The sequence below is a fragment of the Ciona intestinalis genome, chromosome 1 (assembly GCF_000224145.3).
Source record: "Ciona intestinalis chromosome 1, KH, whole genome shotgun sequence".
In the NCBI taxonomy this organism is placed as follows: Eukaryota; Metazoa; Chordata; class Ascidiacea; order Phlebobranchia; family Cionidae; genus Ciona; species Ciona intestinalis.
The window spans coordinates 5,007,123-5,023,995 of NC_020166.2; the positions used below are offsets into that span (position 1 = coordinate 5,007,123).

Consider the following 16,873-nt stretch of genomic DNA (forward strand, 5'->3'; position numbering starts at 1 on the left):
CATTTTGAATGTTGTCATGAGCCAGGTTACAAGAGAAACAAACTGTTTGTTAGTTTCAGTGTCAAGTCGTTTAATTACAAGCACTGACTCAGGTGGTTTAGACCACTTTAGCTTCTGATCATTTGGATCCATTTCGTATTCTCTTGGTGAAACATCAGGGCAAGTTGATGCTTTTGGGCCAAATGTACAAACTGGTAAAGGTCCGTGAAGAGACATGCCACGACGAAAAACCTTTCCATTCTTAAATAACTTTCCTTTCTTTATTCTTGCTGGACTTGCATTCAATGAAAGAAAGTCAGATGGTGAAGCCATTTTAAACTAAAATATTTTAAACTAAAAATTAGCAGTAGACAGTCTACCTGTTTAAAATGCAAACTATGAACTGATAACAAGTAACAACCAGTATAATAGGCTAAGAACAATGCGCCACAAGTGCACAATAAAACATAGCCTATAATCAACTATTCTAGCTATTAATCATCTCAGCAGATTAAACAACCTATGCGTGGCGTTTGCATGAATATCGTTGCTGTCTGTCACAAACACGTCTCTGTCACTAACCAGCAAATGCTCGTTGTGTTAGTGATAGAATGATGTCATCATATAACAGAAACCGGAAATTAATGTACTCAAATATGATGTAATGGGAAACATTTGTATACCGCTCAGTAGATGATACAGAACACGATTCTCACAATAGAATAGATCATTAATAATGTTGCGTAACAACTAGCTGCCGCATTGTTGTTAGTTACGTAGGCATAATGATGCAATACAGCCGTCTATGGAGATTTTCGCTTACTCATTCCAGTGATTCAATCTAAAAAAACCTTTACTAAATTTATTCAAGAAACTTTGCAAAACTGTTTGCTTTTTACAAATAAAGAGCTTTGTCGTGAGAAAAGCTACCAAAAATAGCAAATTTGCTATATTAATCATATATTATTTACAGTGACTATACAACCTTACTATCGGCATGGCACATTTCAAAATGACTTGACATATGCGCGTTGACGTTTATTAGGGAAGAGATTTTAAAGAAAAGGAAGGAAAACTGCACGAAAAAGGCAAGACGAGAAGACAGCCAGACAGTGTAATGATGACATCATAGTTCTGGAGGGTGACGTTTGGAGTAGATAGTAAGCGTGTGGATTGGATTTGTGAAGGTAAACTCATTATACAGGTTGTAGACTATGTTTCGAATAAAATTTAGCTGGTACATTTAAAACAAAATAATTTTAGATGTTTGGGGTATGAACTTTAATTTATAAAACTTTTTTTAGCTGATATTTTAATAAATAAATCATAAGACAGTACATTACAGACAGTGAAAATCCAGGTTGTTTTTGTATGTTCATATATACTGTAACCCGTTTTTTTTCTATCACATAAACCCAGCAAAAAGTGAGAGAATGAGATTTTTAAAGTATACTTTTATTAAACTGAAACCTCTGTGTTTTACGATTGCTGCTGGAACATGTTTTTATACAATCATCACACCAGTACAACATACACATCTACATGAAGTCTTCCAAAAAAACAAAGTTATGTGTTTGCAATCCAAGTATATGTTAAACAGTTTAGTGAACAAATTTATGGCTTTGCCTGTAACAGATCTTGATGACTTAATAAAAAATCCGAACGACACAGCGACCAAAATGGAGTTAATGATCATGGAAACGCAATCAAAGGTTTGCAAAGCAATTGAGTCGTTGGAAGCTGAAGGACAGAAGTTTGAAGTTGACAAATGGAACAAAGAGAGTGGGACAGGTGGAGGTGTCACGTGTGTTCTTCAGGATGGGAAAGTATTTGAAAAGGCAGGAGTTAATGTGTCTGTTGTACATGGCAGTTTAACAGAAGGTGCTGAAAAACAAATGCGTGCAAGAGGGCGGGATTTTAAGAGGTTTGACGATGGCAGTTTGCCATTTATTGCTATGGGTGTAAGTTCAGTAATACACCCAACAAACCCACATGTTCCCACTATTCATTTCAATTTTCGATATTTTGAAGTTACAGGCGCTGATAAGAAGAAGACTTGGTGGTTTGGAGGTGGAACTGATCTTACACCAATGTACCTCGATCAAAATGATGTCAAACATTTCCATACGGAGCTAAAAAAGGCATGTGACAAACATGATGTGCAGTATTACCCAAAATTCAAGAAATGGTGCGATGAATACTTTACAATCCCTATAAGGGGTGAAAGAAGAGGTGTTGGAGGAATATTCTTTGATGACATCGAAGGCCCTGATGAAGAATCAGCATTAGCGTTCGTCACCTCGTGTGCAGAAGCGATCATTCCATGTTACGTGCCTATAGTTGTGAAAAACAAGAATAAAAGTTTTACTTCGGAGCAAAAACAATGGCAGCAACTCAGAAGAGGTCGTTATGTTGAGTTTAATCTTATTTACGACAGAGGAACAAAATTTGGATTCCAAACTCCTGGAGCTCGAATAGAAAGTATTCTCATGTCCTTACCTCTTACTGCTAGGTGGCAGTATATGCATACACCAAAACTTGGTTCAGCAGAGAATGAATTGTTGGATGTGCTTAAATCACCAAGGGAATGGGTGTAAAACAGATTGTGTATTTTAATACCTGACATTAACTCCTAATAAGCCAAATATATCTGTGTGTTTAAAGGCATCTTGCAATAATGTAGCAAAACCTAATCCCGAGTTTGCATTCGCTGTTTATAAACACATGCACAACGATTTTCTTACGCACTGTTTTTAATATACAGATCTGAAATTATCTGATGTTAGTATGAAATTAGATAAAATTATGAAATGTTTGCCACATTTTTGTCGTGGGGTGGTTGTGAAAGGGTTTGGTCGTGGAAGCAAACAACTTGGAATACCAACAGGTTATTTCAACTTTTTATCATTACTGTAAGATTCGTTTTTTTAATTTAAAATTGCTGTACAAAGCAGAAAGCACACTTAGCAGTCATTGCTCCAATCCAGTGTTTAAGAATGGGTTGGACTCTTATTATTAGCTAAACAGTAAAAGGATAGTAAAACAACTGCCCACAAAGTTACCTATGTGGCAATTCATAATTTTGTAAGGGGTGTATGAAGCAGATAACCTTGTTAAAACAAGCGATGTTGTCTATAACCTACCACTCTACCAGGTAATTCATTTGGATTTTATTAAAATTCCTTATCTCGTTTCAGCGAATTTCCCAGATAGTGTTGTCGAGAACCTACCATGTGATTTGCCAACAGGAATCTATTATGGTTGGGCTCAAGTTAACTCAGGGGAAGTTCATAAAATGGTTTTAAGTGTTGGTTGGAACCCATATTATAAAAATGAGAAGAAATCTATGGTAACAAGTTTCATTTAAAATTCTGCTTTTTAAATATATCTCTATTTGACCGAGGTTATATAAGTACAACCTACAACAAAACATGACGTATATCCTCGGATTTAAGGCAGAGTTGAGCTACACCCTCCTAGAATAATGTATTTGAATAATTTATTTATTGTTTCTGATTAATTTTAATCATTCAACTCCTAGGTATGTAAACAAAATAAAATATTAACTAGAAGTTTGGTAACCCTCTTGTCTGGTATTGACTAATTTATAATCTTTTTAAAATGCAGTCATTGAAATTTGGTCAGCGATTGGTACCAGTTTTGTCAAACCCATTAGGCAACAATTAAGCTTTAATACAACATTTTTTATAACATTTTTTTTATGCAGGAAACCCATATTATTCATTCATTCAATGAGGATTTTTATGATTCTGTTCTCAGTATCATTATGCTTGGTTATATAAGAGGGGAGGAAAACTTCTCTTCACTTGGTTGGTTGATTTGGTACTAAATTTAAAAATGACAGTGAACTAATTATAATATAAATATATTTTGGGATCTGGTTTTGCTGAACAAGTCATGTTCTGTTATAAATACATAAACGAAATATCACCAAATCAGCACTGAACAAAAATAAAGTCCAACTATTGTTATGCTACAACGGTAAGGCCAACCATTTCCAGTCATGTGATCTGTCCAAACAGCAGTTAAACTGTCTGGATACTAGATAGTACGCATCGCATGTTAGTGAGATAAGAAATTTAGAAATCTATACAATGATTGATGCCGTATTAAACTATTACTATTTAAGTGGGGACACATTGTAAGAACTTTTATCGTTAGTTCAAATACAAATATTTACCATGTTATTAAGGAATGCATTCTACCTACAACCTATTGGTCCACGATCACAAATAGCAACCGAAACCCACTTTGTTAGTTATTTCTGGTTTGTTTTCAATCAAGCATAGTCGACTTCGATAGTAAAAGGGTTAATTAAATTTTAGTGTGCTCTCTTGTTTAATTAGGAGATTTGAGGAAACATTAATATGAATGGCTGTAGTATTTGCTAGTTGGATCTTTTTACACTGCCGATTCAATTGTATTTCATTTATTCCGATTCTAAAATGTTAATAAATATATTATTCTTTTAGATGATTTGATATCAGCAATAAACAATGACATTGCCAAAGCAAAGTTTGAGTTGGATGGTGAAGAACGGATCAAATACAAACATCATTCATTTTTCTCGGATCATGAAACCAGTCATGGCAAAGTATCAGCCATCCAACCTTTGAAAGCACACTTGAATAATGATGCTTTGGATACTAACAGTAACTTATGATACAGTGTAAATAACTTTTAGAATATTAATGATGAATTCCAAACAGTTCTACTGCCAAATTTATTTTCCCACCAATGTCAATGTCTCTTATATCCTGAACAGAACATAAGCGTCATTGACTTAGTGGAGAAAATAAATTAGCCCAAAGAGCTTTTTACATTTATATTGTCTATATTCACTACATCATTGTGTTTGCATAAATTCGTAATGAACTACCTTTTATAAACACACAACATTATTTGCATATTCCCAAAACATTTTACTCAAGCCTTGTCACATTTTATGTTTTTACTGAGTTCCAAATTATTTTGCAATTTAATGCTGTCAACATGGTTTGTTGTAATGTATGCACTGCAGATTTTGTGTGTTATTGAAATATGTTCCTTTATATATATATATGTGGTACTTCTTATGCAGTTTATTTGGTTTGGTTTTGTATCCAATGTAGTTTTACTTAACTAGTGGATAATGTTAAGTCGTAATTCATTTTGTGGCAATCAATAAAAAGAATAAAATGTGAAATGAAAAAGTAGTTTATTGAAAGAACCACAATTGCAAAACAAACAATGATTGAAATTGTATCCGGCCAAATCATTTCAGGCAATTAGTTGAATAAATTAATATCATTCATGATTGATGGAAATGCATTAAGTTTAATGTTGTGGCAATGAAATATTCCTTACTTTGCTTTGGTTAAATGTGTAAACTAGGCATATGTCATACATACTGTTTATAATTCTGTGTGTTTTAATTTGAAATAAGCACATTTATGAAAGAACACTGTGCATAGTAAGTAACGAACATGGAACATTCAATACACGCACAGTATATATTGACAATGTATGTAATAGCACCATCAGCACAATTAACACATGTGCATGAACTTCCTCAAGTATAGAAAAACGAGTTCTGAATGGAATGCTCGTCACCAAAGTTTAATTTGTGGACAAAAGATAATGTTTGACATCAAATTTATCCTTATGACATCATACTTGACGATGAAACAGAAAGATCAATTCCATCAGTTTGCGATCTTTCTTGACTTTCAACTTTTAAAATCTCATTTATGTCTCGTCGAAATATGGAAAGATTTTGAGTGAACCTGAATAATTGATGTTTATAACTTAAAATAGGCAGCAATAGTTTTACTTACCGATCCCGAGTTTTGGTGTGCAAGTTTTTCTCAATGCCTTGCATCAATTGTTCAAAACAATTGGACACCGAACGTTGGTTAAGTGGTCCATGATCAGCACTTGCTTCACAAAAAGACTTCTTTATTGTATCTAAATACTGTGGATTAAAAATAGTAATTAAAATTTGTGGTAAAATCTTGCATATAGAAACTTACATCTTGGTTTAGCAATATTAACCCCAACAGGGGTCTTGACATGCTCCACTGATTTCTACAATCTTCAAACATGATGGTGTGCAACACAGTGGATAAAGCCTGGGTATAAATGTACGTTTAAAATATATTGCGAACATTACAGATCTTCTATATATTTTAGCATAACGTATTTTAAGTTGTGTTCAGTAAATATCAATAACATGTGTCATGACACAGTTTTGGCAAATGTGAAAATCTGTTAAATTTTTTTAATCTTGTGTGCTGCAAACATCCAGAAACCCTATTTCGCCACGGACCAAAACAACTCCAGACACATTATGTTTAACATTTCAACCTGTCGTAGTATATCAGGTCTTTCCATCATGACTTGCAGAAAATGTTGATCACGATTTCTGTCAACTTCATCACGTTGTCGCTTCGTTGTGATCACCGATGTTACCGAGATTGTTCCGTTAGTTAAACCAGGTGTTCGTGATCCGATGCGAAATAAATAAGTCACCACATGATCCAATGCAGCACAACAACACGTGCATATCACGGTGTCTGTAAAATACATTATTTCTGTAAATTATTTAATATTTGAATTATAACCAGAACATGTAAAGTAAATTCACTCAGATAAATAATATTAATACTTTTTTGTATTCAAATATTTCTGAACCCTCATAAAGCAGAAATCAATATTGGAATGGAGAATGTAAAAGTATTAATGTATGTTGTATATGAAAACTATACCATATGTTCCTGTTTTATTTTGTATAGATATAAATATACAATTGCTTAAAAACAAATAGGAAAACATACCCAGACCAGCCAAGCCATCAGTTATAGTAGAAAGTATATGATATATAATTGTTGAAGGTAAACTGCATATAAAGCTCATGTGGTCTTGTACAACTAACTCCAACAGTGTGTGGTAAGATGAACTTAATTTCGGATATTCCTGTGAAATAAGAAGAAAAAAAATTGTTATTTTAAACAAGTAATTAAAAATAGTTATGTAAAGTACTGTAATGAATATCTTTTTTAACGATTAAACAAGAACATTTTTAAAAATTGTAACTTTATATTTTATGTATACTTCGATAAAGGCAATTTTATTAAACAATTACAATTTTCTTTGCAATATTGAAATAAAAGTATGATTTTTTATTAGTAAGTTTATTAGACCTACCAATAGATGATTGCTTTGTACGGACATTACAAGTTTCACAAACACATTGAGAGCGTCTTCTAAGGTTGGATCGTTGTATAGTCGAAACACACCAAAGTTTACATAACCACCACTCAGTGCATTCTTCAGTAATGAAAAACAAAGTGAAGTTCCTTTCAAGCGATGAGAATAAAGCTGATCTTTTGGAGGTTCACCCATTGACATTATTCGCGTTCCTTTTAACATTAATATAATTATTATTAATGTTAACTGAGTGAAGATCAAACTATTTTAGCACCACTTGAATATTAATAAAATACCAGCCTATCTTTGGCCAGTCAATTTATAAAACCTAATTGCACACAAGTTTTTGTACTGTTTATAATAATAACACCACCCATTTAATCTTTCCAATAAAAGAAGATTTGAATGTAACTTACTTTACTCTCGCGTGGCCGGAAAACAACAGTTGTTGTAACACGGATGTTTATACACTTGGTGCCAGCTTATGAGTTACCATGTATGTTCCTTTGTGAGTGATTTTTTGGGGACATTTTTTTATTTTTTTATGTATGGCTGCTAATTTGGACAACCAATTAGTGGCCCCCGGGTTGGAGCAATTGCCATTAAGTGTCTTGCCCAAGGACACATAACGATACGCCAACATTGGTAGCAGCGACGAGGCCTGAACCCATTACCTCTGGGTACAGGCAGCGGCGCTAACCACTATGCCGCAGCGCCGGACATTTATGAACAGTTACTTGACTACATACCCTAATTACAAAGAGTTTTCATTTTGGGTTATGACCAAAGAGCTGGAAGAAATACTAAACTATTTCACCTCAACAACATTCTTACCATAAGTGCAGATTAATTTGCTTGCTTCTTTAAAAAGTAGAATTCCGTTTGGAGATGAAACGTCAAAATTTAGGCGTTGTCCCCTGTTTAAAACTAGTTCTCCAAACATCTGAAATAGTAAAGTGCATTCGATTGATAAGAAGTAAGTACAATAACATGAAGTGAATTGAACTTACTTTTATTACAGGTGTGGTGACTACAGGATCATGGTACCACAGCTCTATAGACCGCTGTAAAATGTCCGTGAACGTTGGATAGCTATAGTTTTATATGAAGGAATAATAACATTAAACTTGAAACATGAAACAAAGGAAAAATAATCAACATTTTTAAAAGTTGAATATAACGATTTTTAAACAAACGAACTGTTGTTACCACAAAAATATTTATTAAAATAACTATATTTAAATTCCTGCTTGGAGAGGGAACTTCATATTCACAAATCACAACACGAGTGTCTTATTGTACACCATACATGGTGGCTTCATATACACTGTGCTGTGGGGGTAAAAAATTGAGCAAAATATACATTAATGTAACTATTTATAAAGGATACATTATATCAAACAACATGCTGTAGCTGTTCTTGCTGTTAAACGCGTAGGTTAAACCACGCATGTCTCTCGCCAAGCCAACCAAGTTGCGAAGGGCACCGGTGTTTATGCTGAAAAATAAAACATATTCTGCTGCTAGTGCCAACATGAGTAATATAATTTACTAGAATTACCGAAACTATATCTCGTCACATGGCAGAGGAAACAAAGATTTTAATAAAATTTTGGTTTAACTTTATATGCCCCTTCTAAGATCCTATTTTTAAAAGAAAGTATTTAAAACTTTTAGCATGGCTACAAATAGAACAGTTTAAATATTTTCATTACTTTGCTGTGGATGAGGTTTGCAACATTTGTTTTAATGATTCAAACATGGTTGTCATGGGAGACATGAACCTCATCAATCTTTCTTCATCTTCACCTACAGAATAAATAACCTCATGTTTTTTTTATGTTTAGAAAAGTAAACTAACTTGTTTACTTTTCATTATAAGTTAGGTCCAAGTTAGGAGTTACTAAATTAGGTCACATCACATTCTTTCATGAATTTAATACACCTAGCCCATCACAAACACGTTTTGTTTATTTAAACTTTAAAATAAAGAGGGTGGAATCTGTTGTTTGTCTGACATGTTAGTGCTATATCCTACAGTTTTGTTATGCGACCACCTGTCGTTCCTTTATTGTTTATTGTAGTTTCCCACACCCGTGTTAAACTTATTATGCCTCGTTACTACTTTCTGTTTGATAACGAGTGATCACATAGATTAACACACGGTGGCAGAGCCATTGTATTACAATTATATATGTTGCAAAAGTACAAAGTTTTGCAGTGTATCGAATGCTGTGTGACTGTGTGTTATTATCTCATATTGTGCATTGTTGGAAGTAGCGGAAATAGTTTTAACGTGTTTAATTCTTTTTGAATAAGGTTGTGCGTGTTAGTGATAAACATCGTTGCTTGTCGTTCTTTAAGTACAAGTACGCTGTCTGTTGTAGGGACCTTCAGGTCAGAATTCTACTGTTACCGTGCCTCATTCTGAAGTGAATATACAAAACTGTGTTACCGTAAAAACGGTGAGTGACATACCTATTAACATGCTAGGCAAACCACTTTACAATATGTATTCATAGGACATGTGATTGAGGCAAAAGTTAGCACATTACCTCAACAGCAAGAACATAACATGTAAAATGTAAAAATGTTACACTTAAATACCAAAAAAAAATTAACTGAAATACAATGTTAGTTAGTTAGACCATCTCACCCAAGTCCACCATCATCAACCTTCCAAGTGCGGTGTAAAACACAGTTCGACATCGTAAGTCACTCACCTTCGATTCAGGACTCAAGAATGGAAAGTGAGCTCCCTAACAAAATAAACACTATCACACATAAGATGGCAGTTTATATTCAAACTCTGCTTTACAGAAGCTTTATAGTTTCATATATATGTTTTAAATTAGTAAGTACATGCTGAATGCAGATGCAGAGATCAATTTATTATATTACTTGTTACTGCTTTAACAACAGCAAATGTCAATTATTCATCTCGCTTAAGAATATAAAGTTAAAGGGGAATTAAGGTTAATTAAGCTGCAATTTAACGGTCCACTAGTTCATGATTATAGTCTGTATTAAAAAATGAAAGCCTTAGTTACAACCTGGCAAGTAACGTTTAAATACATTATTGTATAAAGAGAACAACTGCAGGCTATTATATTCTGAAAGTATATCTACTACTGCGACTGTTAGTTATGTTTATAAAACTTGACAGTTTCCATTTAATATGATGAACAGTACTAAAAGCAGAAAAAAAGTGACCCTCTTGCAAAGTTTTTAAAAAACTTTTTCAGAAAATAATATTCCACGGACTTACCGGATCGTTTTCCAACAAAAACTTCACAGCATTCAGTTTAACAAGTTTTCGAACTGAACTGAAACCGACAGAGAGGTCGCCAAGCAACTGGAGCGTTCCGGACACTATGCCGTCATTATCGCTCCAATATTTCAGGTTGGTGATGCTGGGAATACAATTTTATTGTCAGGATAATATTAAGGCTTCAGGAAAAAAGCTATAGCTTAACAAATAATTCCAACTCACATTTTAGTAACAAAGACACTGAGAACAGCTGAATCATCAGCCAGTTGTAAAACATCGTTCAATCTTTTGTAAACCTGATTCATAAAATGTAGTTAGCAAAGAATTTAAACTAAGTCTTTTTTAACGAAATATTAAAAGAAAATACAAAACAATTCAAGCGTGGTTAAACAAAAGCGTTAAACTAAACTCTCGGTTGCATTTATCAGGGTAATAATGTAGAAATTTGAAAGGATTACTAAAATTTTGATTTGAAAAAATAAACTTCTATCAGTTTGATTATATATTACGATTCCCGTAATTAAGTTACATCAACACAAAATACCTTGGAAGTTTTTTGAACTTGGTCACCAACGTAGATTTTACGAAATTGTTCAAAGAAAGATAGAAATGCAAGTTCGATTGTAACAAAACCATTTCCTGATGGTAGACGCCTGTATCAATTTGTAAATTATTAACATTAAACTAACTTTTTAAATTGTTAGCACAACTGAAACAGATTTATATTATGGGTACTAAACTGATCTCAACTTTTGGAACTAATCAGTTTTTAGTATTTTAAAAACCCAATTTTTTGATACCATGTTTTACCAAAATTTACAAAATAAAATGATTTAAAACTCACAATAAAATAGTTAAAAAGTAACCAGTCGACAACCAAACCAAATCACGTGGCAACCCACGAGCTGAAAAGCAACGATCTACAAGCAGTGCAACATATACCATAGTTTTAAATATACGTCACTGTTTCAGCAATAAAAACCCTAACATAATAACCACCTGTCAGTAATTGCCATCAACTGCAACACCCTGATAACAAGTTCACCGTCCATAGAGTCGTGATCATCGGTTGCCGCGAACGAAACACGACCTCCAACTACTGAACCAACAAAATGAATGATCCATGTCAACTGACCTGACAAATATGAAATAAAACAGAGGGTTTAAATATTGAGCAATCTAACTATTAAGAAATGTGCAACTTATGATATAAAACCAAACATGCGTGACCTGCAAAAAACTGGAGTTCAAGTAAAATAATGCACCATTTTTTATTTCATATGAGCCTTTGGCAAGTTAGGTCATGGATAGGACTTATACTTTGTGGAGTTGTTCATTACCCTAGTCTGCAGTGTTTCTATCATGTTACATCAAGAAAAAGGTGAGGATATTTTTTGTGACTTTGCTTCAATTAAATGTATGATATTTGTGCTACCGAAAGACAGAGCCAGATTGTTGAGACATTCTGACAGAGCAAAGTCTGATTTTGGTCTCGCAGAAGTAAAGGTTACATTAGTTACACACCTTACTTAGTTTATTTAAAATGCTTACCGAGTGGTATTAGTAGACTTTGGTTGTCAGAGTTATTTCTCAATAGTTCCTCCAGTTGTGCCGCTGTTTTATCAAATGTTTGAACGAGTAACTGTGACCAAAACAATTTGAGTTGTAAAAGTAAATAAATGAATCTAATATACATTTGTTGCCAACCTGACACGTGTTATTGTATTCACATCTTGCGATCGTTGATATTTGTTCAAGTTGTTGTTTAATAATCAAAGTATCATCCAAAGGATTCTCAAGACCATCCCTGTAAAGTTATTTAAGTTATTGGTAAACATTTGATTGATAAAACATGTTTGTATCTTGTGTAGATCTTCTAATTTTACTTATTTAAATAAACAGCATATGCAGTCCTGGATTCTCACAATTGCAGACAGTTTGTCAGTGCAATTTGATCAACCATTTGCAATTGTGCCGAAGGTAAAAGTGATACGTTTCCACTTTTGGTTACTTCTATTTTAGTGATGATAAAAGTTGCAAAAAGTTAAAACTAATTTTTTCGGCCAGCCAATATAACCGCTACATCACAAGCCTAATTGGAATGGTTATTGTAACTTATAATATTCTGAAATACTGAACTTGCGGCAATGCATCACTTTACAGTCTTAGTTGTAATATATCCATTATCACAACTTACAGTATTGCGTAATCCTAACCTATGCTGCTACAATACTTAGTTCGTTAGTTGGGATAGAAATTTTGTAGAATATTGTGCAACACCTGCGAGGTTATCGATCTTTCAACATGTCACAACCACCATTGTGAAGTTATCGGATGGTTAAAATGAAAGTTCAAACAGAATAAACATGTTTATGCGTAATATAAGATCGTTGAACTGACATTCGCTTATTCCCGTTTCAACTTATGCTAATAATTCCTTCCAGATTTGTTATTTTGGCCGCAACGCAGGCCACACACTCTCAGCGAGTCTCCAGGACTGCACATGTGTTTCTTACCTAATTATAACTTCAACGGATTCAAGTCGCGATTCCACATATGCTTTCAATACTTCTGGCATATAATTCTCCAAGTGATGTGGTTCTTGTGCCTTCACATATGGAACACTTGCTGCTAAACGCTGCGGATAAAATAAAATTAAAAAGACCAAACTTAATTCAACAAAAAACGAACTAAACTTGGGGTGGTATGCAGAAAGTATAGTCGAAGTAATTATCGATTTTTGATTGTCGATTAACAGCGAAATCGGCTGTTTGAATGTCTGGCGGCTTTGCTAATTTGTAGTTTTTAGAGTTGGTAACGCGACATAAGATTGCTTTCTGTAAATCCACGTCAAATAGATAGTATTGGATCGTTTTTATAGGTTTTAACGGTGTCTGGGGCCTTTTAGAAAAATGTGGGACCACAGGCGTGATCCTCGAAATTCAGTCAAGCAGTTCATATTGGGTCCCTTTAATTAGTGCATGTTCGCTATGGAAGTGTGCATAGCGGACATGTAAACTGAATATAACTGCACAAATTTGTGCTACAATTTTTTTGCATAATTAAAACAAACTGTAATGTTAGTACTATAGTTTTAAACATATTAAATTTATGTAACACAGCAATCAAAAATAACACAGCGGTGCGGTGCCCAAGAAAATGCTAAAACTTCCAACCTGGCCTAGGATACTCCACGCGGACCACAGCACCAAGGGTCCGGTGCCCTAGAAACTAAAAAAAAATTGGGGCCACAGCCCAAGACACTTCGGGGCCACAGTGCACTGAAAAAAAAGTGGGGGCCATGGCCCAGGACAATTTGGTGGCCTGCGCGGGCCCCACAGTGAACACGGGGCCACGGCACCGAACGGGCCATGGTGCCGTGCAAACACTCCTATTGCATTTTTGTCGCCATTTTCCTGAGAATTGCATTCTTCATGGAGTAATTTTCGAGAGAAATTCTCTCGTCCATTGTTACGTCACAAACACGGAAAAGATAAACATAGATTAGCTGAGAATCACTGATTATACTTTCTGCATACCAATTAAGTTTTTTGCTTGATCTCCGTTTGGCTAAACTAATATCAAGCAGAAACTTAAGTACACTTTCTGCATACCACCCTTGGAGTTGTTAATTTGATATGTGAGGTGAAACTAACAAAACAAAAAAGAAACACCTTCGATAACAACAAAACTAAGTTGTTTTTTTTGGCACAACTTTATCAGGTAAATGTTGAAAATAAATATTTTTCATTTTTTTCACATTAACAAATTAATAAATCATGCCTGATGGTGTTACATTAAACTAGGTACATCAAATATATACCATATATATTTTAGAAAGTATAAATTTATTGTTAGATAACTTTTAATATATATACTACATATATAATACACGGTGGCACATGTGTTTTTCATTGTATATATATAAGTAGTTATGTCACAACTTTCAAGATAACGGATTGTACAAACAACTGTATGTTACCTGCCACAAGCTTAATAAGTAATGAATTGAATTTGGTGAGAAATGCCACATTCTGAGTGAGGTAACCGTGAACTTAGCCACAAGTTGCATGCAGTCTGCATAGAAGGGAGCCTTAACCAGTTCACCAAGTTGATAGTTTGATTTTAATCGAGCCAACATTCGACAAAACTCATGAAATGTTGTTTCATCCGAAAGTTTCTGCAACAGAAAGAATAAACAAGGTAATGGTAAACGCTGCAAGAATTTTAAATTTTTGAATAAACTTTACCAAAATAAATTTTTCATTCAACATAATTTCATTACATGCATGGCTTTTCCCAGTTTGTCGAAAATAAATTTATTTTGATCCTTCATGTTATTTTAAACAAAACTAAAAAGAAGTAGGTATTCTACACATTACTGTGTGTATGTAGGTTTATAAGCAAAAGTGTTGTTTTGTTTAATCAGTTGATTATTTCTACAAATAAAGAAAAAACATAAATATTTCTGATAGCTCAATTTTCAAACTATTGTAGTTCCTTCATATTTTGCATTGCAAGTATTTTTGCAAACAAGAAAATAGTTTAATGACACATAAAATGTAACACAAATGTAACCTAAATTATTACTTGTGGATTTTCCAGAATTCCTTTGATCCCTTTAATAATATCAGCAAGAAACTTGGCACGTTCTGTGTTGTTAAACAATGATCGACGAACAGAAACAATTTGAACCAAACACGACATTACAATCGAACACAGTGAATTTGGAAGACTAAATGTAAGAACTAACGGTTAAATTTTTTTTTACTCATTTGTTATATATGACAAGAAAAATTAACACCATGGTTGGCCCATTATTCAAGCTTTTCAACTAAACTGCCAAAACACAAATATTATTTATTTGTATATTGCGTTAGCAAATAGCAATATAGCCACAACTATTGAAGTTTCAAGTTGAGCAGGGGCTGTGTGTTGTTTACAGGGGGAAGGGGAGAAATGAAAACTGTCTATGAGTACGATCGATTAATAATCTCCATTTCCATATAAAAATATGTAAAACAACATTATTTGGGAACAAATTTTAAGTAAAATAACACAATCCAAGTTGATACGGTAAGTAACTTCATGAACACTGCATCAGTGTAACTATTCATATCATACATACATAATACTTACACATTGTAAAGGTTGAGAAACAATTGTGAAGTGCTAAGATCAACAAACGTGCCTCGCCATCCAGTGGGGATTTGTACGGTTCCAAGATCATCAGATGATTCATCATAAGATGTCCCGATGAAGTCAAATGACAAACATGTCAGTGTAAGTTGTAGCACAGCAGCCAACAATGTACACTGTTTTAAAGGAAGATGTGAATAAATGTATGAATAACACTTATTTATCTTTGTGGGTGTGTGGCAGGTTAATGACACTTGTTATAACATGGATGTCTAATATCGCTTACTGTCGCTTACTAATTCTGTATCGCGTGTCGCTTACTAATTCTGTATAATTTTCTCTGTGTGGCTGATAGTTCTAACACCCACCAGTGAATCTAGCCAAACTTTAAAGCAAACCTTTTATAAATGGGACATTATTACACACATGCAGTTTCGCTGGAACTACTTTGAACAATGTTTAAGATAAAACTTGTCGAGTTTAGTGATTACTTTGTTAGCTTTAGTTATCATTACCTAGTGTGGTGCAAACAAATTAATTATTAAATCTAGTTTTATCATATAGTATTCAATCTAAGGCACTATAAAACTGTCCAGTATTCCCACTGTTTTTTATCATACTTAAAACTTTCCATCTACTATTTAGTTGTATAACAGTTAAACTAACATATCAACATGTGCCTAACTTTTAAAAAGTACATTTCATGGTATTTATACTGCTGTTACTATTACTATGTGAACCCCGTTTTATTTTCGAATATTCAGTACAAAGTACCATATCCTCATATTTAAAACAGGATACCCATGTTAGACAGTGAAACCTGCTATATACACATACCTGTTCATTTCCTTGTATTTGGTCGCCCGATATAAGAGCTTGAGAAAGCATCCCACAAGCAAGTTGAAATATTTCAAACAAAGTTGTGTCTCGGAAAGATGCGGCAATTTTTCGATGGCGAGTCAGCGGTTTTATGTTGTCTGATCGATTCATATCAGCAACCAATTCATTTAACAACTGAACTCCAACAATGCATATATCTGATATCCCCTGAACAAAAAACATTAGTTTACTTTGAAAACTCCGTATATACTGTTGTTGCCGGCTGTATTTATACCTGTATTTGGCTCTTTCGAAAAAAAAATGACCTGGTAAACAGTCTTACCTAAAACATAAACTACATCATCAGAAAATGTAGGCAAAGCTGTAAAAAATCTGTTCTTGATAAGTTAATATTGGCTGGGGTAAAAAATAAACAAGAAAATAAGGTATGAAATG

The 16,873-nt window shown here is 33.8% G+C and overlaps 2 protein-coding genes and 1 long non-coding RNA gene across 3 annotated transcripts in view; 2 read left to right on the top strand and 1 right to left on the bottom strand.

The window, feature by feature from the left end:
• LOC113474491 overlaps positions 1–12,969 on the top strand; it is a 16,707-nt gene extending 3,738 nt beyond the window's left edge. The window contains exons 2-3 of the long non-coding RNA XR_003396150.1: positions 5,194–5,195; positions 12,810–12,969. This is a non-coding gene — a long non-coding RNA (uncharacterized LOC113474491). The remainder of the gene's footprint in view (positions 1–5,193; positions 5,196–12,809) is intronic.
• LOC100182317 (oxygen-dependent coproporphyrinogen-III oxidase, mitochondrial) lies at positions 1,389–2,744 on the top strand. The gene has a single exon (XM_018813972.2). The coding sequence runs from the start codon at positions 1,413–1,415 to the stop codon at positions 2,574–2,576; it is 1,164 nt and encodes a 387-aa protein (XP_018669517.1). The 5' UTR covers positions 1,389–1,412; the 3' UTR covers positions 2,577–2,744.
• The window catches only part of LOC100180025 (exportin-7), a gene marked incomplete at its 5' end in the record, with an annotated part of 12,262 nt that continues 570 nt past the window's right edge, over positions 5,182–16,873 (bottom strand). Inside the window, 22 exon segments of the mRNA XM_018813099.2 lie at positions 5,182–5,765; positions 5,817–5,953; positions 6,012–6,110; positions 6,346–6,554; positions 6,816–6,954; positions 7,186–7,400; positions 8,023–8,131; positions 8,199–8,280; positions 8,579–8,686; positions 8,904–8,997; positions 9,845–9,947; positions 10,457–10,601; positions 10,682–10,755; positions 11,004–11,112; positions 11,459–11,594; positions 12,011–12,101; positions 12,167–12,266; positions 12,976–13,097; positions 14,442–14,639; positions 15,050–15,194; positions 15,599–15,774; positions 16,436–16,645. Coding sequence (XP_018668644.1) covers positions 5,642–5,765; positions 5,817–5,953; positions 6,012–6,110; positions 6,346–6,554; positions 6,816–6,954; positions 7,186–7,400; positions 8,023–8,131; positions 8,199–8,280; positions 8,579–8,686; positions 8,904–8,997; positions 9,845–9,947; positions 10,457–10,601; positions 10,682–10,755; positions 11,004–11,112; positions 11,459–11,594; positions 12,011–12,101; positions 12,167–12,266; positions 12,976–13,097; positions 14,442–14,639; positions 15,050–15,194; positions 15,599–15,774; positions 16,436–16,645 — 2,925 coding nt within the window. The 3' untranslated portion in view covers positions 5,182–5,641.